General features: G+C 34.7%; 2 protein-coding genes across 4 annotated transcripts; one reads left to right on the top strand and one right to left on the bottom strand.

The window, feature by feature from the left end:
• Nucleotides 1-341: 341 nt before the first annotated feature.
• On the top strand, nt 342-21694 carry axo (axotactin). Of its 2 annotated transcripts, none has more exons than XM_070648900.1 (15): nt 342-411; nt 4145-4456; nt 5607-5765; nt 5826-6268; nt 6838-7021; nt 7087-7371; nt 12928-13311; nt 13369-14578; nt 14727-14944; nt 15341-15711; nt 15961-16237; nt 16297-17733; nt 18584-18997; nt 19154-19263; nt 20555-21694. In XM_070648900.1, the coding sequence occupies exons 2-15, from the start codon at nt 4342-4344 to the stop codon at nt 20720-20722; spliced, it is 5775 nt and encodes a 1924-aa protein (XP_070505001.1). In that variant the 5' UTR covers nt 342-411; nt 4145-4341; the 3' UTR covers nt 20723-21694. The 2 variants fall into 2 exon arrangements, with proteins under 2 accessions (XP_070505001.1, XP_070505000.1); XM_070648899.1 differs by having other exon boundaries at nt 18578-18997.
• LOC139097133 (transcriptional adapter 2B-like) lies at nt 21693-27502 on the bottom strand. 2 transcript variants are annotated; one of them, XM_070648903.1, is made up of 6 exons: nt 27200-27502; nt 26958-27130; nt 24627-25454; nt 22611-22720; nt 22315-22486; nt 21693-21945 (listed from the first exon to the last, which is right to left on the bottom strand). In XM_070648903.1, the coding sequence occupies exons 1-6, from the start codon at nt 27207-27209 to the stop codon at nt 21793-21795; spliced, it is 1446 nt and encodes a 481-aa protein (XP_070505004.1). In that variant the 5' UTR covers nt 27210-27502; the 3' UTR covers nt 21693-21792. The 2 variants fall into 2 exon arrangements, 1 of the variants encoding a protein (XP_070505004.1); XR_011545028.1 differs by having other exon boundaries at nt 21808-21945; nt 22611-22772; nt 27200-27500.
• Nucleotides 27503-27727: the final 225 nt, after the last annotated feature.

Here is a 27727-nt window from a genome sequence, read left to right as displayed (position 1 = left end):
GATGATGGGGATATTCCCGTACACACATTTTTGTGGATTTAGCATGTGCGAGAGAGCGAGCTGACAATGCATAAAGGTCAACATTTGCCTCTGTATTGGGTGGCGCTTAACATTAGATTTACGGAACAGAAAACACAAAACAAAAAAAAATAAAAACATAAACAAGCAGGCATTGCCGGTGCCTCTCACATATGACATGTGATTTTCACACACGATCGTAAATTGAATACACTTATAAGGTCCATTAACAAATACAATATAATAGAAAAAAATTGAGAAGATAAGTTCAAACTGAGCACTTTTGAGACTTATCAGGGAAATATCATTCAGTTATCTTTTCGAGCTCGTCGTGTACGGTTGAAAAATAATAAGGAACAACTGCAGTGCCTTTAATTTTTTGAAATCATTTAAGTAGGTGGAAGAAGAAGAAAATATTAAATTTGTTCAGAACTAAAATTGGTTCTTCCGATACGAAAACTTAATCGTTGATGAAAGTTAACGCAATTTACGACAGTCATATGAGCTGTTTTAAATGGAAGTGATTCATTCATAAGGAAATTCCTGAGGAATTATCAAAATTCGTTAAATTATTTGAATTTTTCCTTCAAAAAATGTGCAAAAAATCTTCAAAATTCCTTCAATTTTAACGGAAATTCTCAAAATTTTCATCAAATTCAGTCAACTTACAAGCAAAAAATTTCATTTTTTTCCTTTTCTCTCAATTGAATTAAATTAGGTATTTTTGATATATATCTACGGTGTACTTAATATACCAGTAGCGGCATCAGTGATTCATAAATCGCATGCAAACACTTGACGACATTTTTTATTTTTTATGAATTTATTGTGGAATTAACTAAAAATGAAAAACTGGAAATACAGTTTGTAGATAAGATTGTGTGATCCCAGGTGGAACTTAATGGGAAAATAATATTTTGCAATAAATTTTGAAGGTGTGATGATGAATTGAAGTGTAGAACATGAAATATTAGAGACATTTGAATAGAGTTCTGTGAAATTGGAATTTAGTGAATATTAATGGAATTTCTAACTGATGCTATATGCATTTAAGGCAAAGCTCGAAATTAACTGAAATTTTGTATGGAGTTGAGTCGACTCAAGTTGACTTTTACATGCAAAATTCAAGTCGATTTCGAGTTTTGCTTTGAAGCAACCAAAATTGGCAGGATCCAAAAGTACTGCCAACTCTAGACGCAAGTTTTAGTTTAGCCAAAATTTAGCTAGAGTGACCAGATGATTTATTCCAAAATATCAGGGCGTTTTTGGGGAAAAAAATCCGGACATTTCTTAGTTTGACACTCTAGAGCTTCAAGTCAAAGAACAAGTTAAGTTACGGGCAAGTGTAAATTGATCTCCCATTGAGCTTTCCCAATGTCTCAATGAATGAATGACCATAATCAGGATATTTTAGAGATAGAGACTCTCATTTGGAATTTCTGAAATAAGCACTGAATTCAATAGTTAAGAACTTGAACTGACTGTAATTTGGAAGCTACACGGTGGAGAAATTGTGAAAAATATGACCGAAGATCACTCAAGGTCGACTAGAATTTGAGCATGGCTAGATTAAAAACAGAACTAGAAGTCGACTCGAACATTTATATAAAAACAGAGTCGAGTAGACTTGAGTAGATTTTTCCATACAGAATTTCAGTCAAATTAGAAGATTGACAAGTCATAGATAATTCAGTACAGCTCTGAAGGCTAAATGGTTTTTATCTTTCTAAAATCTTAATTATTACTTCTAAAAAATTCAATAATATTTCAACTAGTTCCTAGAACTCAAAAATAAACTCTTCTAAAAATGTCTATGATTTCACATCTATCTCCGGCACTGCCTACAAATTGAGCGTCTACGGTGATTTTTCAATTGAAAACATTTTTTTTTTCATATCACTTAATATGATTTTTAGTGCATCTTTGCTACAGCTCGAGGTCTCTTTATTTTATAAGAGAAGCAAAATGTTTCACATTAGAGAATTATTACGTGCAGTATTCAGCTATTGCCAACCTGTTTCCAATTACAATATCATTATTATCAGATTCTAATTAGTGTAACTATCTTAAATAAAATATTTGCGACTTTGAAATATTTTCACATATTTTTTATGAGCTTTATAATAATTAAACCCGATTAGAATCCGTGAAATATCGGACAGAATTATTAATTTTTTTAACCTTCACGCCATGCTAATTGTCGTTTGAACTTTCTTATTAATTTATTGTATCCAACATACATATCTTGTCTGTGAAAACATCACAGTTTTGTGTATTTTATGCATTGCAAATAGAAATTGTAAAAAATAAATAAATTTTTTGTATTTATCTCTGCCGCTTATCTTATCTATGGTGTCAGTTATCATGTCGTATAAATATTTTATAATGTGTCTATGACGTAAGACATGCTAGAATGAATGAAGTCATGGAACAATTATTGTGTTATTGAATATATTTTTCTGGGTTGTGCGAATTTAATGAAAACAGAAGGGTAAAAAGTTGCAATTATTTGTGCTGCATTGTTTTTACAAAAGTGATCATATCGATCGCGACGATGAGATATTCGTGATATTGAAGGACTTATAGGTCCCTTAAAGCTAGTCATCTGAAGCTGTAGTTGAGTGACTTAAAGGCATACAACTTTAATCTTATTCACTTACTTACTTACTGTGCTAGCCATACAGATCAGTTGTGATTCATGACCATTCATAGATGTTGACTTAATCTAGCTGTATGGCTGGCTAAAATGAATCGATAAAAGACATTCCCCAAGATTTTTTAGAACCCTGATTTCATTGGGCTCCTTTTTCGGGTAAACCCTTGTTAAACTGGGATATTGGCTGTAGTCCCGAAGAGCACAAATCGGTTAATCGAACTAAAATTTCGTCGTGACTCTGACTGGTGCCACATTCAGTTTACTTAATGAATACGTAAATCGGTAAGGTATATCCTGGAAACCGGCATCTGAGATCATTAACTCTTGACGTCCATGACTAGTGTGAACCTTTTTAATCTAGACTTCCTTTTTTTGGAGACCCGTGTATGTGTATGGACCTGTGTATGCGTATATATACCAAGGAGTCTCCACAATTGGGTCCTGTCAACTTAAGCTTATTTTGAAAATGAAAACAAAAATAATAAAAATGATTACCTTGAGATTACCCTTCAAATATTGATAAGAAGACCGTGAAAGTATTTCGTTATGTCAATAGATGATCGAAATAAGAGCCTAAACATTTATTTGAAACCTTGATATGAAATATAGTTCAAATGATAAACGTTGTAATCGAAAATGCAGCAATAATTATCCGTACATTCAATTTGATCCGATAAACATACATTCATACATTTCTACTGTATCGACAGACATTCAGATTACCAAAGCGGTTAAGTCTTGTTGAAGCAAAATCTTATGAAGCTTTAATTGCAGCTATTCTGGTTTGCTCAAATGGAATTATTAACCATACCCAAATAGTACAAAATTGGTTAATCAATCAAAAATCCAGCTTTAGACCGACTTGCTTGTGAATTAATGCCGAAGTCGGCTCGAATCCTGTTTAATCCAGAGCCAGGCCAGAGTTACGTTAGTCTGGTACTGGACTTTTAATCGATTAACCAACGTGTGCTGTTCATGTTAATTAATAAAAATGTCTGTCTGATTCATATTGATAACAATATGAATCTACAGAGAGCAACACAAGCCGGAACGAAAAATTGCACATTCCATTTTATAAAAAAAAGTCACTTAATTAAAACTAAAATAAAAAACAATTCATCACATAAACTACTAATTAATGTTTCAGAAGCTGACAGTCAGTGAATCTTCATAAATAACTGTCAATATACAAAAAAATCACCTCAAAAACGACACATACAACTTGAAGTAATCACATTTCATAATAAAAAAGTGCCATATGACATGTCTGATAATAATCTTGTGAGCAATTTTGTGTAAAATAGCAATTGCTACTCGTAAAATGCGAGTTGATTTTTGTTATAAGACACAATTGTTGTCTATATCGTATACGAGAGAGCATTCATGATGCTTATTCATTCACACAATCATCTTTGATTGGAATATATGCAAGCAATTTAATTTTTTGTTCATTCACCTTGACTTTGATAGGCGCGAGTGCGATGAGTGCGATATTAGTGAGTGAGATGGAGCTATAATAATAGTAACGATGATGATGATAATGATATAACATGTGCTTATAAGTGATAACAATATATAATAAAAAAAATATTTAGCGAATTGAGTTGTTTTGTGTGTAAATAAAAAATAAGAAAAAATAAAGAAATAAATCTAAGTGAGAAGAAAACATGAAGGCAGTGATTGTGTATACAATATTAATATTTGCATTAACTATGCAAATTACTAGTGGAATGAATTCTGATCCAAATAGGTCAATAACTTATGATAAATGCCGGGGACCTGGTAAGATGTTTTGAGTGACTATTGAGATGAAAATTGACAGAATTATTGGGAATACCCAAGTACTCACAGAAGAGGAATACATATTTCCAGTCTATTGTCTAACTACTCGGTCACAGAGGTCATACTAACGCACTGGCAGATTCGCCAATATTTGACTCGACTCTCGATTCCTAACTCCGCAATAAGTGGCAGATTCACCTGTTAATATATTCAAATACCGTTCCTACCCCCATTCATCTCTGCTCAGACAATACAGTTAATAATGGCATTGATTTGACTTTTCACAATCCTTTCAGGAAGTGATTCTAACATCCTGATTTGAAGTTCATCTATTTGAACAGTGGAATGCGAGCATTGTGCAAATCGTTATCAAATCTGTTGCACTTCAACTAATGATTTAAAGATCAGATTCTAGTGAGAATCAAACTCACTTCTTCAGAACATTCCAGTCCGAGCGACACAAATGGAAAAGGCTCCACTACTGAGTCTTAAAGACTCCGCTAAACCGCCTCAATATGGCTGCCATATAGATCCTCTTTATCATGTAATGGAGCCTCCGTTAAACTCCGTCACTTATTTGTGTCGCTTGAGCAGAGATCCAAAAGAGTCGTATATTTCTCTTCATATGGTTTGAGACCAAAGATTTCACTAACTTTGCTGACTGTACAGATCAATTGTGATACATGGCATCCCTAAGATATCGTCTGAAGCTGGATCTATCTCTGGCTTCCGTCTGCCAAATTCCAAAACTAAGTGCAATACTGTCAAAATCAACAACCTCATTCCAAGAATTCTTTGGTTGAATACCTCTCGATCATTTACTATCTTCCAAGTCAGATTGTAATACATTATTTATAGATTTAATTACTAGGCCGATGTGACTCTGATTTATTTTCGGATTCGGTTTGATTCCGGCTCCAAATCAAAGTCTGGTCTGCCTAATACCAGATTTTTAATCGATTTGTGCCTTGTGCTTTTCTAACATGTCCTGTCCATCGATGCCTGTTCCTTTTGATTTGCTCTGATAATTTATTCCCCATAGCAACTAAATTTCCTTCCATAAATTCTGACAATTTTCTTCTCAAATGTCATCTCCAAACTTAATTTATCACAAATATCTTACAAAAACCTTCCAAAACCTCAAATTCAGGTGATCCCGGTCCATGTAAAGGAACTTATATTTACAAATGGCGCTTCGAAACCACAACTCAAGAGTGTACACAATTTATTTGGTCAGGATGTCAAGGAAATCCACAAAATCGATTTGATTCAGAAGTTGAATGTTTAGCACATTGTATTGGAGGAAATCGTAAGTCTAAATCACTAAACCTTCAATATTATATCCTAAATCTCTCAAATCTACCTTCAGATACTCTTCCACCTCACATAACAACGACTACACCGAGCTTAAAAGATATCAACATTAACCAAACAGCCAAAGAAGTTCCAGAAGTCGAACTAAAAGCTACACCACCAAAGAATGTCACAATACCACCGCCAAGTTCATCACCAGAACCACAAAGTGAAGAACTCATCTTCCAAGATAGCGAAACTAAAAAACCACCAAAAGAATTCATGTTTGCACAAAACAACACATTCATCCAAATTGACGGCGATACAATAAAAACATTCCAATTAAGATTGTGTCGTGAGATCAGCTTTCAATTTCGTACGAGACTACCGCATGGCTTGTTAGTTTATCATAACGTTAAAAATCCCGAGAAAATTGAACTTGACCCATACGCTTTATATGTAATTGTCGAGAAAGGGCAACTCAAAGTCGTTCATGTATTTGGAAAGCATTCAACATCGGTAATATTTGTGAATTATGGCACTGTGTTACGGTTTTTGATGAGTAGGGTTGAAGTACTTGAATTTTTGCATCTTTGATGGTTGTGTAGTTGACATTTCGACATATTCGTCAGTTTAAGGTTTAAAATGACTGAAATTAGGCATTTTAATAATGCAAATTAAATATTACCTGAGTAGTCTTTGTTGTGATCTTCAAATTTGTACAAAAAAACAATCCTTTAAGAACTTTTTTCTCAAAATTTTGATTTCCCATTGAAGTTTAACAGCTTAAGATACATTTAAGCTACTTTAAATAGTTAAAATCCTATTAAAAACCAAATTTTTAATTGAAAACACTTAAAATTATCAATTTTGAAAAACTAAACAATACGTACGTAAAATTACGTACGTTTTCATCCAAACTTCTAAATTCAAATTCAAAATTCCCGTTATAAAATATTCCATAATATCTTGACACATTTGCAAGCCATTTAACCCTCAAATAGACGAATTACTCATCAAAAACACGCAAACTTCCTTACTCAACAATTCTAAATTGCTCAAAAAATGACAAAACATTTAATTTAAAGGTGATCGTGGGCGAGGGTCTGAATCGTGATGAATGGCATAATGTGACGGTTAGAATTGATGTTCATGGAGCAAGATTAATAGCTCGAGTTGATAATCAACAAGAAGAAGTTTACTTGAAAGGTTTAAATCATGATACAAATTATGGAGTCAGCACTAATTTGCCATCTGTTGTATTAGTTGGAGGTAATTTTCATGTCTATTTTTATCACATATAGACGCTAAATCTATCATAATTTGTCATTTTACAGGTTTAAGCTCCGAGGAGAAGCTACATGGTGTTAAATATATAATTGAGTCATTTGTCGGATGCATACGAAATATTGTGCTTAAAAGTGGCAAGGCTGCGTCTGATTTACTACCAATTAGTCCACTTATTGCATCAAAACATGAGAATGTCGTTGAAGGATGTCATAATAAGTGTGAATCTAGGGAAAATTTATGTTTTGTTGGATCACGTTGTATTAATCACTTCTCGTCGATCTCGTGTGACTGCTTTGGAACGAAATATGAAGGAGAGCAGTGCGATATTTACTGTAAGTTGATTTATTAAAATTTAAATTCAAATTTCAAATTTCCGTTACAAAATTTAAATTTCAATAATTCGTTACAAAATTCAAATTTTAAATTTCCACTATAAAATTCAAATTTTAATTAACCGTTACAAATTTCAAAATTAAGATTACCGTTACACAATTCAAATTTTAAAATTTCGCTGCGAATTTAAAATTTTAAATATCCGTTACAAATTTGAAATCTAATATTACTGTTACACAATTCAATTTCAAATTTCCTCTACAAAAATTCAAATTTCAAATTTCCGTTACAAAACTTAACCGAATTTTTCTTATCCAAAATTATCCTTCACCGGCGACTTAAACTCACTGTCCGCATCAACAGTCAAAATCTTCTTATTATTCTTAAACACATAAAAGTTACTTCTGTAAGTTCCTTGAGGAAATATCTCCGAATCCTTCAAATCCTCAGCAATAACAGATATATTCTGAAAATCCATTTCGCCATAATATGGACATTTTTGAAATAATTTTGGTGCTCTCTGCTTTACATTATTAGCAAAAAGCTTGAGTAGTGGATTCAACTGATCCTCATTTCCGTTCATGACGGTGCACCATTCAATTTGTTTTGTGTCAAGTACTGGATGGAATTTAAGTCCATAACGATAATTGATGATTAATTGGACATAAAGTGGCTTATTGACTGGAACAGTTACTGTTATTCCCAAAAATGCAGACACGACTTTTCTTGAGAGTGCCTTAAGGTAGCAATACTTCACAATTATGGTCTTATTGTCACTATCACAGCGCGTTGACTTTGGACGAAGATTAAATCTTGGTGGTTTTTCGTATTTTCCAGCTGTTTCTGAATTTTGAATGAGAAGGGCTATAAGAATTGTACAATAATATAAAAATCGACACATTTCACTGTTTATCTTGGATTTCCGTCTACTTCATGGCACTGCATGTCTGTTAGTGACATTGAAAATCATTACTTCTAGAACTTAAATGCAAAACTTTGACAATTTTATAGCAATGATTTAAAAAATTTAATTTTACTGAAAATTTTAGTAATTATTGAAATAGGAAGTAACTGTTAAAGTCAATTATCCATACTAAAATAGTTCCTGTAGATAAAGATTAATGAAATTGTATAGATTCTTGAAGAATTAACATAAGGTTGACTTGATGATGTACGTAAAATATCGGGATACTTTTGGAAAAGATCGGGTCATTTTTAAGTTAGGCACTCAATTTGGGGGGTTTTGGGACACAGCAACTTACTTATTTACTTAGTTTGGTACAGATCAAATGTGTCCATCCATGACCTCTCTTAGAAGTTTCTTCTTATTTCTCTTCTTCGCGTTCTTTGGCCATCAACAACATTTGACACAGCAACAAGAGTGAAAAGTACAGAAGTTTCCCGGAAAAATTGCAGCCTAATTAGCATGAAATTAAAATTTTAAAATTGTTCAAAATTGCAGGCAACTTCAATTGCTTCAGATTAATAACCGAAAATTGATGTTGATATTGCAGAAAAGTATAATTCCGAATAATGGAACTCGAGTGGGACTCGAACCCACATTTTACGATTTCCAGTCGCATGATCCTACCACTTAGCTCTCGTGGGTTATTCGACTATATAGCAAAGTGAAATATTTCTATCATTTAGAGTTGATTTAGAGTAAATCTGTACCGGTTCCTTAAAATACTCGGAAAACCATACCCTATCCTATCTTTTTAAGATAGGACTATCCTAGGGTACTCAACCTTCGCCATGAAATTCACCAGACTTTCAACCTACGATACCATAGTAAAACAAATAAGTGATTCCTGTTAGAAGCCACTTTTCCAACTGACTGTTCATTAAACTGATTTTAAAATGGATAATTTTAATTCTTATCTAAAAAATCGTAGTTTTTTACAACACGTGCTTTATTTATAGTATTCTAAGTGTAATAGCAGCAGCTATTACAACTTAAATGTTGATATCCTGTTGATACATTTTAATTTTTGATGTAATTGTAACTGGATCGTCAACATGCCAACACCGAATGATTAGTTTTAACCAACTTTATCCATAATTTTCCTTAATTTGCGACACGTTTTCACCTTCAAGTCTAATTTTAATGAATACATTCTTGTTCTTAATGAAATTGACAACAAGCCTGTAATATCCTTGTGGAAATGTATAAGACAGATCATTTCCGTGCATTTCCGGATCTCCAGTCAATGAAAAGTTTGAAAAAAGTAAAATTCCTTTATATGGACACGGATGAAACACACCCGGCATTGATTGATTCAAAACACCAAACCACGATGAGATTAAAGGATTTGCCTTAGTTCCATCCATAAAGTCACACCAATCAATATGCTTTGTGTCAATAATTTGCCGAAATATTGTTCCATAGCGGTACGATAATATCATTTGAACATACAGCGGTCTTGTGTATGCAATCAAAAGATTAAATGCCAAATTTACAGTCACCAGATATCTTGAGTATGGCTTAATAAAGCAATCGATTAATATAACTGTTCGATTATCCGTTTCACAATAGATTGCATTTGGACGAACAAAATTTTCTGGACGTGGATGTCGATTTTTTGCTGTTTGAATGATCTTGATGAGTAGTATGAAGGATATTAGGATTGATATCATTCTTAAACGATTCATATCAATTGCGTACTTCTGTTTTGGTTTAATGATAAATCTTGAATAACGCAATAAAGTATGGAAGGGCTTGGTTTTGGAGGAAATGGGATATTAGGATAATTACAGGTCGTTAAAATAATTTTTAATTTTAAATCGCGGTTTACTTTCTGTACTCAATAAGCAATTCAACTTTAATATGGATAATCATGGATAATCATTTTAATTTTGAAATTTAGGGAAATTAGTCAATTAAAAATAGATTTGGTTTGAAACCTTTCTAAAACAGTAGTATTAAGGGTTCAATAGATAAATTACAATTTTCTGCAACTAAAGCCTGAAGTGGGACTCGAACCAACAAACTTTCGATTTTATATCAACTGCTATAACCTAGTTAGCTACACCAGAAGTTGTTAACAACAAGCGTTGCACAATGCTCATTCAAATCTTCCACAACATAGCTTGAGTGAGGCTCGAACCCATATATCTTCTCGATTGCATGTCAAGTGCTCTTATCTGTTGCGAGCAAGCATGGCACAATGCTCATTTAAACCTTGTTCTTTATACAGTACTCATTGCACTCCCGAATTGCACAAATCGGTAAATCGATCAAAAATCCTTTCTCAAGCTGGCAACTCAGATTCACTGAGTTGGTCCCGGATTCGATTCAAATCCTGCACCAAGTTAGAGACACACTGCTCTGTGGCTGAATTTTGCATCGACTAACCGGCTTATGAAAATTTGGCTCTGTTTGTTGCATTGAACCAAACCGCACATCCAATAAAACTTATCATATTCTTTTATTTTAAAATTGAGTTGTCCTGAAAATCAGATCTCGAATGAATTATTATTTTGCATGTAAAAGTCGATACGAATCAACATCGAACTCTGCTTTTTACAAGCTTTTTACTTAATAAAGAAACAAATAGTCGACTTGGGTTTAATTGAAAGTTAACCAAATATATTATATGATAATCCATGAATTGTAGTTCAGGGGCAGGTATTCAGAGTAGAAGAGAGTTTAGAAGCCATTTGCCTCCTATTGTGGCTCATTAGACTGACCGAAATTCGGTCAAATTTCGATCTGATTTAATTTAGTTTTTCAATAAAGTAGTTGTAGTTCATCTTTATTTATGATTTTGTGTTTAAAGAACCAGAAACCCAACTTAATGCTAAATTCTCAATAGCCTCAATAGCCAGGTTCTCAAAAGCTCTCAATAGCCAGCCTAACTATTAAAGACATTCAATAAATCCAAATTACCCAAAACTTTCTTTAATTGTCGATGTAATATCAGCTTCCAATCTAACTTTACCCATAACTTTTTGATTTTTTGATGCCGTAGCCACCAATCTGTAATAGCCTTGTGGAAATATTTCAGAATCACTGTTTGTACTCGTATTGCCTGCCAATGTAATATTAAATGCATCAAGATCTCCTTCATATGGACATTTGTGGAACAAATTAGGTAGTCGATTGACAAAAACGCTCATCCATGTGGTAATTAAAGGATTTGTTGGACTTCCATCCATCACATCGCACCATTCAATAGGCTTTGTGTCAATTATTTGCCGAAATATTGTTCCATATCGATAAAATAAGACTATTTGGATATAAATTGGCCGTTTTACTGTAACTAACAATTTAGCTGCAACATTCAAAGTTACAACATATCTTGAATATGGCTTAATATAGCAATATTTAACCACTGCTGTTGTATTGTCAGCTTCACAGAAAATGGCATTTGGTCGAACAAGATGCTTTGGTGGACGTTCACGATTTTTTGCAGTTTTTATAATCTGGATTAAAAATATAAAAAATATCAAAAATGATAAAATCTTCATTTGTGCTTCTATTGTGGATGGACAATTGAAAACAGTAAAGTTAGTTGTTAGTATTTTGAATATATTTTGATCAGATAAGCAAATTTGAATTGCAAATAGTTGGCAAATAGTGTGTAATTTATATAAAATATACCTTTAATTGTCGTGTACGCAGTTTTAATTGAGACTCGATCAATTTGAGATTTTTCGACCTTGTGATACTTTATAAATAGAATCTTGGAATGACATGTCATGGAGATATTGTTGATCAATTTTCTACAAGGTCATAGCTAGTATCCTGCCAATGTACTCGATTATGTCTTTAAAATCATTTTATTCCGAATTCAGCGTTCGAATGACATTTGGATGTTCTATGGTCAACTCCATATGAAATCATAGTGCATTTAGGGGTCATTAAGGGTCGCCTCTCTTCTTCTTTGCTTCGTTTCTTCGCTTCCGAACAGATCAAGTGTGATCTATGGCCTATGGCCACCACTCACACTCCTTAAAAACGTTACGTGAACAGCACCTTTGAATTGTCGCTTAGATTATTCTTTCGGTTCAAAAATGTTAATAAAAGACCTTTAATTGAGGTCCACAGCTAGAACGGTTAGCGGTTAGTAGGGCTTCCAAAAACCGGAATATTCCCGGGAATGAGAACGTGTTGTTTGACAAGTAAGAGTTCGCCAGACCTCTGCACTCAGTTAACTTCAATTTATAGTGTTATCCGGAACCAGTTCTTAACGACATTACTGTCTTTACCCAAAAAAGGAAGGCTTCGAACGTTTCCCCTACTCATGGTCGATGTTGCTATAATTTGGAACCAAAGTACTGAACCATTCCGCCTCCAATCGATTTGCGACTCAGAACTGTTCATAATGATCAAAACTGATCAGATTCACTATAGATCGTATTTGGATACATTGTATTTCTAGATTCTTAAACCCTATCAGTCAAAAAGTTTGCTCTCAAGAGCAGCGAAAGCTTAGAGCCAACCAGCACGCTCATCTAGTATACTTAAGTAGAGTAGGCTCTTAAGAGCATGCTCATTATCTGTTAGGGAAAGTCATACACAGAAACTAATTCATTCTTCTTTTTCTTTACAGCCGCAACAACATTAACACTCCGAGGATCAAGCTTCGTCAGCTACCGTATCTACGATTGGAAAGATCGAACTCACAGTTCCGTCACAAGAATCAGCTTAATGTTCAAGACTTGGTTTGATGATTCAGTTCTATTCTACGCAAGTGGAGAGTCAATTAAGCCACAATACATAGCTGCATCACTGAAGAAGAACAAGACATATGTGGAAATGGAGTTTGGTGATGGTCCGATGAATTTCACATTGGGTGAAGACTTAGCTAGTGACTATTGGCATAACTTGACAATATTTCATGATCATAAGACGATTATGGTCTATTTGGATGACCAGATGCAAGTTTTTGAAGGAGCTAAGAATCTGTTATTTGATCCTGAGATTTATTTTGGAGGTAAGTGACTGATATGAAACCTAGATGACCAAATTTCATATTTTTGATAATTTCCAGGTGGACCAGATTTAAACAAAAAGAAAGGACTCGCATCCAACAACAACTTTGCCGGTTCCTTTAAGTACGTCTTCTACAACGACGTATCAATCCTTTACGAGCTCAAAAAAGGCAATCCAAAAGTCCATTACATCGGAAGTCTCAAGCCTGAATTCCATGAAAAACCAGTCAATGTTATTCCAATCACATATCCGTTCGCGACTAGTCATATTTGGTGGCCAATTGAGAATGTCAACTATCTTAGTGTCAAGTTTGACTTTAAAAGCAGTAAGAATACAGCAACATTAGCTTATGGTGATTTTAAGACAATTTTGGATGATGTTGAAGGATTTTGGGAAATTAAATTGACAGAATCGAACATCAGCTTTGAGCTTACGACGGAAAAGAATGTGACTGTATTGACATCCATCGCAATTGAGAAGCCGACTGCCTGGCATGCTGTCGAATTCACATACAAAAATGGAACTGTCTCATTGATTGTTGACTACCGAGCAAAAGAGACAAAGCTGTACGGAATGAGCTTTATTACACAATCAAAGCTTGTTATTGGCAGTAGCATCAAGAATGCTGGCGGTGGATTAGTTGGATGTATGAGGGACTTAAGTATAAATGGAAATGACATAGAGCCACGTTTTGTTGTCAAGACTGAACGAGTTGTTGGTGAAATTGCACTTGATAATTGTCAGTTTGTAGATCCATGTGCCAGACCTAATACTTGTGAGCATGGAGGCATATGTCTTGTGAAAAATGGCAGAGTAACCTGTGACTGTACAAAAACTGGATATGTTGGAAAGAATTGTCATTTTACAGCTTATAGAAAGACTTGTGAGGAACTGGCACTGCTTGGATACACAAAGACTGATGTTTATCTTATTGACATTGATGGAAATGGCAAGCTTCCACCAGCACATGTTAAGTGTGAATTCCAGCACACAGATGATTCCACTAAGACATTAACAATTGTTGAGCATAACTTGCCATCACAAATTGATGTCCGATCGACAGCTCTTGATGACTTCAGCTTTGATATTAAATATCGTGAATTTTCACCTGAAATGTTGCAGGAACTAATCTCACATTCACTGTATTGTACTCAAAATATTCGATATGACTGTCTAAAGGCTCCATTGGATTTGAATAGTGCGACGTGGTTCAAGTCATCGCATAAAAATAGCACAACTATTATTGATTATGTTGGGGAAAGTAAGAGGTGAGTAAGGACATGATTATGGCTTATAGCAGTATGCAGACCTAACAGACAATGAGCATACTGACCAGAATGAGCATGCTTATGAGTATGCTCGATCTTATGAGCATGATCCTTGTCTGCACCTCTAATTATTCACATTAACTTCCAGAGGATCATGTACATGCAAACAAAACAAAACATGCGTAGACCCAAATGAGAGTTGCAACTGCGACAGTGGAAATAACGACAAATGGAACAGTGACGAGGGTACATTCTCAGATCCAAATTCATTGGGTATCACAAGTATGTACTTCATGCAACAGAAGAATCTGGTTGAGGAGTCAAGAGGAAGGATAACATTGGGTCCTCTGAAGTGTGTGGAAACTAGTGAGTAGAATTTATGAATGTTTAGGCTATTTAGGATTAGGACCTGTGGTCAGAGTAGAGTGGTATCTGAGGTATTGAACCATATGTTGGCGATTCTGCTAGTGGGAGATTAAAGCTTCTGTGGTCGAGTGACTAGCCAGTTGACCAGAAGTCTGCAACACTCTCTTGTATGTGAACGTGGGTTCGATTCCTACTGGATGTCGATCACTCAATCATTACATGGACCCTCCAAGACGTTGCAATACCTAAGGGTTCCCAATGCCGAGACCGAGACTATCCAGAAAGTCTCTTTAATTTGTCGAGTCCGAGACTCCAGAAATCTCAGCAATACCTAATCGAAAATATCCAAAATCCTAATTCACAATCACTAATTCCTCTAACATCATTCCATTCCAGATACTCAAAAGTACGTCGTAACATTCACAACATCCCAAAGTTACATTGAAGTTCCCGGATGGAGAAAGGGTGACATTGCCTTCTCATTCAGAACAACAGGAGAGAAAGCAATTCTTCTATTCCAACCGCCAATCAGACCTAACTTCCCAAGCTTCTTAGTCGCACTGACTGGAGATTATGAACTGACTTTTGCATTTACACTCAATACTGGAACTCTGAGGGAAAGAGTCATTAATTCGACTAGAAAATTGAATGGTGGAGAGTGGCATAAAATATGGATAGATTATAATGATTATCATGTTAGATTTATGATTAATACGAATGTTGATATGGTTGATTTGTTGCCGGAGGAGCAGTTTGGACCTTTTGAGGTGAGTTGAGGGTTACTTTGGATTTGACAGGTAGTTATGGCATCTGAGGTTGCATGCATCATGCCTTTGAGGCTCCAAGTCTCTTATCTAGTCGACAATTGTTGTGCACAGTTGTTTTTGTGTCAAGGCATAGCTTCAACCGAAACTGCACACGCCCTACATGATGTGCTACGTCACTCAGTTTGGACAACACTGTCATAGACATCAGCAATACAGAAAATCTAATTACAATTCTCTTAATCATTTTAGGGAAGCATGTTCATCGGTGGAGCAACCGCAGACCTCCTCAAGAAAGCACCAGTCAAGCAAGGTCTAATTGGATGTTTCAGAGGTCTTGTTGTCAATGGAAAGATTCTAGATATTTACAGTTACATGTCTGTTCATCTATCTGAGATTATTAAAGACTGTAAGCCATCATGTGTGCCTAATCCTTGCAAAAATGGAGCTCAATGTAAAGAGTTATGGTCAAACTTTAAGTGCGAATGTAAGAATCCATGGGCGCATGTTGGAGAATATTGTGAAATTAGTAAGTTGAGGTTTAGTTCCAATTTTGTTGGACATAACATAATTTTCCTCTAATTCCAGATCACAACGACAAAGCCTTAACATTCACAAATCGTGAAGCATACCTAAAGAAAATCTACGTCAACAACAGCGACGGTGAATTCCTCCGGTCAATTCTAAAGGAAAACTTTTTAGTCAACATTCGTACTTATGATGATCGTGCCTTAATCTTATATGCTCATGACAATTCAAATAATTTTGTACATCTTCACATATCAAATGCTGATGAGGTTGTTTATCTTTACAATTATGGCAATGAGATTGTTAACTTGACAGTTAGGAGTGCTGGACTTAATAATGGAAAGAGCATACAAATTGCCGTAATGAAAACTGAAACATCAACAACACTTCATGTTAATGATCAAAATGTAACACTTGATAAGGGCACATTACTGTTGACTGATTATTCAAATAAACCATGGATTAATCCACAAGTTGAGGTCATTAGTCCACATAGGCCACCGGCACCGACAATATCATACTTCCAATTCAATATTGGTGGATATGATCATACAAATTTGTTGAGGGTAAACAATAACACATTAGATGGATTAGTTGGATGTGTGAGAGGTTTGAGAATTGGAAATACAACAATTGATGTTGCTGAATTAGCCAAGACCAATGAAGCTGATCACAAGGAAGGTGTCCTTAATGAATGTCAAATGATATGCGACACTGAGCCTTGCAAAAATGGTGGAATTTGTTTTGAAAATTTTGCAAAATCTGCAGAAAAGCCGCTTTGTAACTGTGAAGGAACTAGCTTTACTGGTGAATTTTGTACTGAAGATCGTGGCGGTGAATTTTCTGGCGAAGCCGGTTTGGAAAGGAAATTTGTATTTAATGGAACTATCGATCAAGTTAAGCTACAAATGGCCTTCTCAACTGCTGATGTGAGAGGTGTGCCGAGAATGATGTTGCTGATCCAAACAGAGTCGTCGAAGCAGTACTTGAGAATAGCATTGAATCCGGAAGGTGAAATTGTGTTCCACGAAGAACGTGAGCATGTCATTTACACACATACAGCTAAGAGATCAACACCAGAAGACAATTTTGCAAATGGCAATCGACATTCAATTTTATACAAAAGAAATCTTGATGATGCAGTTCTGTTCATCGATCGAACAATGGTCAATCTTACAAAAATTACAAAACATCCAGAAACTGAACAATCAGCTCCAATTCCTGGAATCACAAATCGCGTCCTTATCGGCATTTCAAACTCAACTTTAGATCCACGATTCAGCATCTACAAGAGTTATAGTGGCTGCATATCAAATTTGTTCTTGGTAATCAACAACGAGACAATGGATCCTGTTGATGAATATATGATGTTCAAAAAGGATGGATCTGAACATACAAAAACATTGAATCCATCTGGTGTGAGATCAACGCAGTGTAATGTACAGTTTGATATAATAAGGAAGTTGATTGATGAACCGCTGCTCAATATTAGTATAGGTAAGATTAGTATTAAGTTGGATGATGATGATTTAGGGAGGTTGAATGATCTTTGAGGGTTGGATGCTTGACATACATAAGGATTAATGATTGTTTTTTTACTTAATCCTTGTTATTCTGGCTTACTTCGCTGGTCATATAGATCAATTGCAATCCATGACCTTTCTTAGACGTCTCTTATAGCTGACACTATCACCGGCTTGCGACTACCAATTACCAATACCAAATGCAATCCTATATAAATCAACAGTTTGCCTCCATAAGTCTTAGTCATCGTTGATAGTTTCAGTTCGATTCCTGCTTTGGGTTTCTTAGCTTGAATTTAAGTATGACGACTTGCTAGACCAACACATCCTATAGTAACTGGAGCCTCTTTAAATTCTACATTACTATGGCGTCTTGGGTTGACGGCCTTCATTTCGAGGTGATGAGGTTGGTACATGACGATGCTAGGCTAGGTACAGCATAGAAGTATGCTGTATTTAAAGGCTAGGATATTTTTAAAATACAAACTATACTATTCTCTAGAGTCTAGACCGAAGACAATGGTCCTTATCTGTCAAGTAAGCTCCTATCTTAGGATAGTACATCCTATTGAGTATGTCAAGGAATCGAACTCGTTATGAAGATCGTTCTGCTTAACCTAACCCGAATAGCGATTAACTAACTTGAGCTTTTCGGGTAACCCCACTTATATGTGACAGCCCCCCAAAAGATAATATTTAATGAACAACAAGCCACAATTGACGTAAATTTGATTCAATTATTACTTTACACATCATCTCAAATATTTACAAGCTTCTTTACCCTCTCGTTTAATTAATACATATAATTAATTTTCAAGGTACAGATAAGAACTGGGTAGAAGACAGTCCCGTACGTAAACCATACAAACTAGATTACGTCGATAACGGAGAAAAAGAGGAACAAACACAATTTGTTTTCATTATTTTAATTACATTCTTCGTCGTCATTATAATTTGTTGTATAATTGAGGTTTATAGAACAGACAGAGCACATAAAAGACGTGTTGAGAGGGAAACGGATGAGAGTATAATTTGGGCAAAAGAGCAAGCAACAAAAATGCATGAATCATCAAGTGCTAGATTGTCATTTAAGTCAACAGCATCAGATCATGATAATGAGACAAAGATTAAGGTTATTAATGAGCCGTCAGCACCGCTTGTTGGTATTTTAAAGAATGGAAGTGCAAAGGCAAATGTTGAATCTGATAAGCCATTGAAGGAACATCCAATTATAAGAGGTAAGTTGATTGACATTTTATTGTTTAAGGCATGGGTGCTTGAGATACTTTTGGGATACATAACGAATTATTTTACTACTCAACTATCCATGCCTATATCCTATCACAAATGCATACAAATCCGCACAACAAAAATCATTTTCTGATTCTTAATAGACAGCCAATTAATTGATTACGAACCTGGCTGGGATTCACTTCTTCATGGATCCCAAAACTCTCTCAAAACACCAAATTCTGATGATGATGCGACTGAATCAGACATGTTGGTAAGCACGAATCCAACTTCACTACAGAATGCTGCACCACTCTCTAGTATATCCGAAGTAACATTAGATAAAGTTGGTTTGGATGATTAAAAAAATTAAAAAATTGTACTTAAGTAGATAGACGTCAATTAATTATTGCAGTGTTGTTCAAACTGTATGTCATGGCACACCTTGGTGGTAAGCCTTGACCGAAATCGCACATGACATATGGTTCATGGCATTTCGGCACACAGTGCCGCAGCACACAGTTTGAACAGCACTGACTTAATGAGTAGCATGATGATGATGCTCAGGCTCATGATCCTCGAATTTTTTTGTTAGGGGATATCTATTGTCATGTTAGTTCTAATTTATCAGTAGTTTCTAGTCAATGTTGATGTAAATTTTAAAATTAGAAAATTGTGAAAGTGTGTAGAATTGTTAATAGAACTGCCGATGTTTAAAAATGCATGAAAATAAAGAAAAAAAAATGTTTTGTTCGGAATTCCTGAGTATTGTATCTTATTAGGAGGTACAAGGAAGATAAGGTACATCTCAGTAAGTAGGCAGACATGATGGAAGAGTTGACTATTAGCTAGTTATCCGGCAAACCGTTGCATGGCATTCTGACTCCTTAAGCGCGTTACAAGTGCGTATTCAGGATGTCAAACCCGACTTTTTTGGACAAAAATCGAGAAGTATCCAAAAGTCCACCTAAAGTTTTAGGTTTCATACCATCATCATTCTTACTCCTTCCTCCCTTCATCCCCTTCTTCCGTCCTCGAATTGTCCCCTTCCTCCCCTTCCTCCCTTTCCTCCCCTTCCTCCCCTTCTTTCCTTCTTCCTCTTCCTCCCCTTCTCCCCTTCTCCCTTCCGTCCCTTCCATCCTCACCCTTTTGGAGGGAGTCCTTCCTATCTTCACTAAATTTCTGGCTTCTCTCCTGACGCGTCACATGCGTTTTGAGGCTAACGACGTCCTTAAAGTAAAAGATCATCAGATTTTGCTGCTCAAGCCTAGAACTCCATTGTATAATGAACTCCGAACCAACCTCTTGATGACATTTTTGCATGTAATCCACAAAGACAGACTGCGAGCTTCTATTATAGTACAATATGATTCTATATACCGAATTTAGTAGATTTAGAATGTAGAAATTTGACTTTTAGCATGTCAGCATGTTTTATTCATTTATTTGAGCATGTTCTTTCCAATTATTTGCATGAAATTGTTTGGTAAGTCTTAAGATGCATCCTTATAATCAATACCAATCCCTAACATTTCATGAATTATTCTCATAAAACTCTTCAACAGGGAAAAAGCGATGATTCAATTGACAAGTCAATAAAATTATCATTTAAACCAGCAAGACCACGACAATTGTCGTTTCCACCTCCAACATTAAATACACAATTACCATTTAAACTTGAAGAAGAAGCTGATGAAGAGAGTGATTCTGAAACAAAATCAAATGGTCTTTGAAACCTTTTTATTAAATAGTATTAGTCCCTTGAGGAAGTTTTGTCAGAATTTGCTTATTGAGGATGTTATGGTTGATGGATGAATGGATGTAGATGGAATTTTAGTGACAAATTCGAATGGCAGAATGCTTTAAATTTCATATTTTGCTGTAAAAATGAACTAAAAACAGCCATCAGGACATGTTCACTTCTTGTCGTTGATATGGATACTTGACAGCTTCCTAGAAACAACCAGTATTGCTAGAACCTAATTTCAAGCGATACAATCAAGATTGGTCAACTTTACATAATGTTTAGTGATTATCCAGACCTAAGTTCGACAAATCATTAGTCAACCGCAAGTCTAGTCAATAACTAGACACTAAGCAAGTTATCCAGTCGAGAATATAGTCACTAGAGCACAGCTGCATCGCTGCGTTTATGACAAAAAAATGTAGTTGCCCTGATAGAGCTGTAACTGCTGTTTCTATTATCCTTCCTAACAGACAATGAAAATATTCACCTAAATGAGCATTCTCAAAAGCATACTTAATCAGTACAATTCAGTATCCTCAATTTTGAAACCATACTCATGAACATGCTTCCTGTCTGTTTACGCTTTTGACGTAGAATTATGAAATTTGTGGCAACTTAACGCTTAGTAATGTTAAGGTAACAGTGTATATTGACACTACGGTACCTAAAAGCATTCTTGTTGTCTGTTAAAATAACAATTGTACTTGCCATGGCACAGACGACCTTCAAAGAAAGTCACACATAACTTGAAAAGAACAACCGGTTGCTACCTTAAAATGTGTTAATTGATTATATTTGGACATCTTTCATCCAATTTTCTACTTCATTCCTCAATAAAATTCTGACAAAACTCCCTCAACACAACCCAATTTCCTCAAATCAATCCCGTTGTTGTGATAAACCTAAAAAAAAAAGAAGAAAATGAATGAAAATTTTTTAATAAAAACACCAACTGATTTTCCAGATAATTTTAAAATATTTAAGTTTTATTTTTTTTTCCATTCATTAAATTCCTTTAAATTTTAAAGAAACTCTTATTTTTTGCCACAAAATTTTTTAATCTTTCGACTTTTTTAACCATCCAGCCTGTATCAAGTGTTTCTTGATTCGCTTTTCAACTGGATCCATATCATTAATCTTTGCGTTACTTAATAAAACGGTTTTGATGGTTACATAGCGAGTTGGTGGTAGATTTAAAGAAGAACAAAGCTGTAAAAGGAAGTGAAAATTTTGGATGTTAGTGATGGGTTGAGGCAGAATGGGGATGAAGCATGCAGAGTTGGCAGGACTCTAATATGAGCAATCTTCTGGACTGCACTGAAGTCAGGACTACAATGTGATCAATGTTCTGGACTACACTGGAGTCAGGACTACAATGTGACTCATGTTCTGGACTACAATGGAGTCAGGACAAGAATGTGACCAATATTCTGGACTACACTGGAGTCAGGACACCAATGTTCTGAACTACATGTGTGTCCTGACGCCCGGCACCCATCGAGTCAGACGCCCTTTTGAATTTTTGAAGTCCGGACACCCAAAGTCCTGCCAACTCTGGAAATCACTGCAAAGTCTCACCTGATGTTCATTAAACGATAAAAGTGGAGCAGCGACCTGCATTGGATCAATTGTCTGCATATTATCCAAGGAGTTTTTGCTGTTGGATGATCCGGCGCATGATTTGAGGAAGTCTGTGCGGGGCATGGATTTTTGGCCGGTGGAATTTGAGCTTGTTTCCTTTTCGGCGTCTCTGTTTGGATGGACAAAATGACAAAATGAAGTTTTATGTCAAAAATGGAAGGAATTTTGAGTTTGGGATCATCTGAGGCTATGCTACACATCCATAACCCAGAAGCCATCCCTTAAACACTTACTCTCTTTTTAGCAGTTCCATTTGATCCAATCGACCCGGTTGATATTTCATTGATGTGGTTGCTACTGCCGTTTTGTCGTCTAGATGCAAAATGGCTTCGTTTTGGTGCTCCTGCAGAAATATGTCGTACGTAACAACCATTTGCTCCACTCAAACATGCAAGCTGTGAGTTTTAAGAATAGAGATACCGGATATAGATATACAGTCATCATTTTTTTTTATCCAAAAAAAAATATAAAGTTTTGAAAACAAAATAAAAAAGAGTTTTCAGGTTTCCAAAAGAGAAGGAGAAATTGAGTATTGAGAATCTTGATCTACGTCATTGAAGGATTTAGTGAATTTTTCATTTTCAACTTTTCCACAATGTTCTTTAATTCTCAACATCTCGACAGCTTACATGTAAGAGAGTATTTTTTTTTTCAAATTTTAACGTCAAAAATTCTTATAATTTTAAATATATTTTTCATCATAGACTAGGAATAAAGGTTTAAATTTTTCATGAAAATTGTGCGAAAAGTTGAATGAAAAATATACTTTTTTTTTGTTGATGGGCTTTATGGTAAATGAAATGGAATTTAGTCTACAAAATGAATGTTGGAATATTGAGCGCGTTTTCTGAAGTTGATGTTGATAGTTATGCTTGACCTGTCGTTCGGGAGTTACACCTTATTGGCTGTTATTCGCTTTAATGATTGTAATGTCGTGAACATTACTCGAATCCTAGTCATATCGGCAAAAATCTTCTATGTAATTGCCTAGAGATTGGCAGCTTCTGATATTTATGAATCTCAAAACACAAAAAATCCCATTTTGTAAACTTTCGACAACTTTAGGGGCCTTCATAGGTAATACTCAGATAGATATGGAAGTTTTTATTGAACAAAATCAATTTTATTAAAAGTTTGGGTCGAAAAAAGTGATTTTTGACTATTTTGTTAAAAACAGGCTTAGGTAGGCCACATTTAAGGCACTCCAGTAGCCACTATGGTTAAGTGCTCATATAGCATAGGCAAAAACTCAAAAATTCAAAATTTTACTCCTAAAAATAATTTTTATTCAAAAAACTTCAAGAATAAAGTGATACAGATATGGGGCATGTTGCCAAATCACTAGTCCATAAAGGGCTAACTATAGTGTTTGTCAGGATGACCTTTCATATACAAATGATAGAGTCTTAACCTACTTTTACTATCGACTAGAATTTTTTATGCCAAAGCATACCTTGGTGATAAGCCACGAACAAAACCACATACAGCATTTGGTTCATGACATTTTCGGCTGCACACAGTTTAGACAACATTGCTTTAAGTCTTCTTAACGAATACAGTTATCAATATCAAATAGAAGCTGCTATCATTTGGACATCAATTAAATAGCTTCCAAATAGAGGCGATGCTGTCTATATGTCGATATCTTTTAATTAAATATGGGATTTCCCGAGTCAAACAGGATGTGAAAAAATCTGTTTTTTCACCATTTTTCAACTTCAAATAGCATATTAAGCCTTTTAAGACCCATGTTCAATTTGATTTTAAGTTAAGAATTGACTACATCAGCATTGATTATATTAGCAGTCAAAGAAAATGAGTATTTAAGTATAAATCCTTAGTAGAATGTCCCATAGTTATAAAGACAAAAGTCATATATTTAGAACTGATGCTATTTATTTAGTTTAATTATGTGCTACTCCTAGCTTATGTACTCCTTATGACTATATCACTAGGACTTTCAGTAGCCTACACCCAAGCCTCCACATGACTGGATTGCTCTAGTCATGCTTCACTTTCTCAATACTCTACAGTAATTAACCTTGAAAGTGCACATCAATTTAGGTAATTGTGTATTCATAAAATCAATTAAATATTTACAACATCAAATCAACCACCATCAAGTAAAACAAATTGACTGACGGACATACAAAATCATGAACATCATCGTCTTCTTCAGAAAATGCACTCAATTCCAACAAACTATATCAATAAAATTGTGCAAAACATAAAAAGAGATTCCAACTCACTTGTTTATAATGACCAAATCCAAATGGACACGATGTACGATGATGATTAGCAGCTGCATGCTTCTCAAAATGTTCACATTCATCAATCTTAGTCAGTCCATTCCATCGATATCGACACAATTCCGTAAGTCTTATACGTAAAATTCTCTCACGTTCCAGCGAATAAATCAATCTCTCAAATGCATCATTTGAATAGAATTGACGGAAATTTTTCAGACTTAGTCGCAATCCTCTCTCGTCTTTCGTTTGATTAATGCCTTTACCTTTACCATTCTCAAATTTCCTAAAGAATTCTTGTATTAATCTATAATCCCGTGCTATACGCTTCTTACGGGCACGTTCTCTTAATCTTCGATTATAAATATCAACAACTGCAAGTTTTAATGCCGATTCTATTTCATCATCATCGGACGTAAGTGCTAAATTCGATACTAATTGTTCGGCAGTCACATCATATTCACGCTCAAAATCATCACGATATGGCATGTAACCGAGTTGTGCTGCATGCTCTTGTGTACAAATTTCCATATTTGATTCCGAAAATTTTTCTACTTGTAATTCATCTATTGACCGGTCATCAATGGTTGTGTGATCAGTTAGGGTTAATTTTTGTTCCTTTTCAAACTTCCATGTATGTTTTCCTATTGTTCCATTTAGGAATTTACTAATATATTCATCCTTTGCCTCCTCGGGACTCCTCGTTTCGATGTCCTTTGAGATATCATCCCAATTACCAAAACCATAATGCTCAACTGCTTTTAGTAATTTTAATTCTTCTAATGCTGAGAATGCACCTTTACCACGAAATATTGTTATTGCATTTGGGTCCTAAAATTATACACAAAATATTGATAAGGTCAATGAACTTGTTACAATCAAAATATCACGGGTTCCAAAGATTCTCAAACTTTTCTATGTTTTTGGATGTGGTAAGTGTTTTTTTGTTATGTGTGGGAAGTATTTGTTTTTGTTTATATACGTGATATTTTTTGCGTTTGCTTGCTAGTTGGTTGATGTTTGAGAAGTAAATGGAATGAACGATAACAAGTGAAATGCAGGGGTGGAGATAGGCATTTTTTAGAGGGAATTTGATTCAATTTCTCAAATTATCTAGGAAATTGAAGATGTTTATAGACTTTGTTCTCAGAAAAGACAACTGACCTTATCCCTATACCTGAATCTATTCCCACTACTGATCTTATTTTAACAGCTGATTTTATCCACGCAATTGATTTCATCCTCAAAACTGTCTTTTTTCCTACAACTGATTATTATCTTCACAAGTGACCTTATCCCTGCAACTGATCATATCCTAAAACCTGACCTTATCCTCACAACAGACTTTATCCCTCATAACTGATCTTATCTTCATAACTGACCTTTTAACCACAACTGACCTTATTCCTTCAACTGACCTTATTCTTAAAATTGACCTTCTCCCCACAGCTGACATTACCGCTACAGCTGACATTATACCTATAGCTGATTCTATTCCCACTACTGATCTTATTTTATCAGCTGATCCTATCTACGCAACTGAATTTATCCTTAAAACTGGCTATTTTCCTACAAATGATTATTGTCTCCACAACTGACCTTATTCCTACAACTGACCTTATCATCCACAACTGATCATGTTTCCAAATCTGATATTATCTCAACAACTGATCTTATTGCCTCAACTGGCTTTATCCAAACAAATGACCATGTTCCCAAATAGACCTTATCCTCACAACTGACCTTATCCTCCACAACTGACATTATCTCTACAATTGAACTTGTTCCCACAACTGATCTTATTCTCCACAATTGATCTGATTCTCACACATGAGGATGTCTATGCAACTGAACCTATTCCTTCAGCTGATCTTATCCTAATTACTGACATTATCCCAGTTACTGATATTATCCCAATAAGTTATCATTAAAAATTTATTTTATTCCAGAAATTGACCTTATTCTCTTAAGTGACTTTATTCTCTCAACTGACCTTATCCTCATTAATTATTTTATCCTCACATCTGACCTTATCTCTAGAACTGATCTTATCCTTAAGATTGAAAACATAAATTTCCAAAAATTCCATTTTGTACTGATCATATCCAATTTATGACCATATCCCTCATAACTCAGCTAAAAATAAAGCATATAAACATTATATGCTGGTATATTGTATTTCTACATCGTAATTTCCCACGATTCATTGTAAAATCATTCAACCACTTCAATTGAGAAACTCCAAAAACAACAACAACAACAATCGCAATTATGCCGCAACATTCAGTCAGTACAACAACAGTTTGAGAATCACTTTGGGTATATAATACGTACATTAAAACTATATGGATGTGAATTTTTGTGAGGTCCTAATTCAGCTCCGGATGCAAAACACTGCAAACATAATACAAGCATAACATCTTGACAACTCGACTCATGACATTGAACTCGAACACCAGAAATTGTTTCTTGACAATTTGTACATTTATATGTTGCAAACAGAAGTTCTGTGTGGGGAAGTAAAGGCATACGTTAATGATAAAATACGTTGACTTATTTTACGTATAATTACTCACCAGCAGACATTTTTAATTTTTGGTATATTCCAGAAAATATTTTATTTTTAATGAATTTATGCTTGCAACAATGAAATTCTTACAGTTACTATGTCTTATACATATTTATGTTGTACAGGATATAATTTTAAATTAAAAATAACATTTTAATATTGATTTTTTTTGAAACTGTACTTTTGGATATAACTCAATTTATCTTGCACTAGAGACGGGAACTTTATAAAATTATAAATATTTTCATCACAAATTAAATGTTTTTAATATAAATAATAACTTTTTTAAAATAATAGACACAAAATTTTTAATTTTTTTTATTATATTTTTTTTTTTTAAATTATATCTCTCTTGGTAAATTAAAACAAACCGTTCAGTCGCTTACGTGTATGGCGTTTACATATTAAAATTTACGTACGTAAAACATTGAAAAAGTTTGCAACATTTGAAAAATGGGTTTGAATTTTTTATGACCGTTATTTTTATTATGGTTTTTAAATTCTTTTTTTAATGAAGATTCTCAATTTTCACTTG

This window comes from Chironomus tepperi, unplaced genomic scaffold, assembly GCF_022539635.2.
Source record: "Chironomus tepperi strain 1889 unplaced genomic scaffold, CSIRO-AGI_Ctep_v1 contig_414, whole genome shotgun sequence".
NCBI classification, from domain to species: Eukaryota; Metazoa; Arthropoda; class Insecta; order Diptera; family Chironomidae; genus Chironomus; species Chironomus tepperi.
This window is presented reverse-complemented; position numbering and strand designations above follow the sequence as displayed.

Excerpts from the sequence above, each read along its gene's own strand:
- axo (XM_070648899.1), top strand. The coding sequence starts at position 4,342 with ATGAAGGCAGTGATTGTGTATACAATATTAATATTTGCATTAACTATG. Across the intron at positions 7,372-12,927 it reads AGAGCAGTGCGATATTTACT|CCGCAACAACATTAACACTC; the intron begins GTAAGTTGATTT and ends TTTTCTTTACAG. Across the intron at positions 17,734-18,577 it reads GCTGCTCAATATTAGTATAG|GTACAGATAAGAACTGGGTA; the intron begins GTAAGATTAGTA and ends TTAATTTTCAAG.
- LOC139097133 (XM_070648903.1), bottom strand. Across the intron at positions 22,487-22,610 it reads ATGGAACTGCTAAAAAGAGA|AGACGCCGAAAAGGAAACAA; the intron begins GTAAGTGTTTAA and ends CCATCCAAACAG. Across the intron at positions 21,946-22,314 it reads TATCGTTTAATGAACATCAG|CTTTGTTCTTCTTTAAATCT; the intron begins GTGAGACTTTGC and ends TTCCTTTTACAG.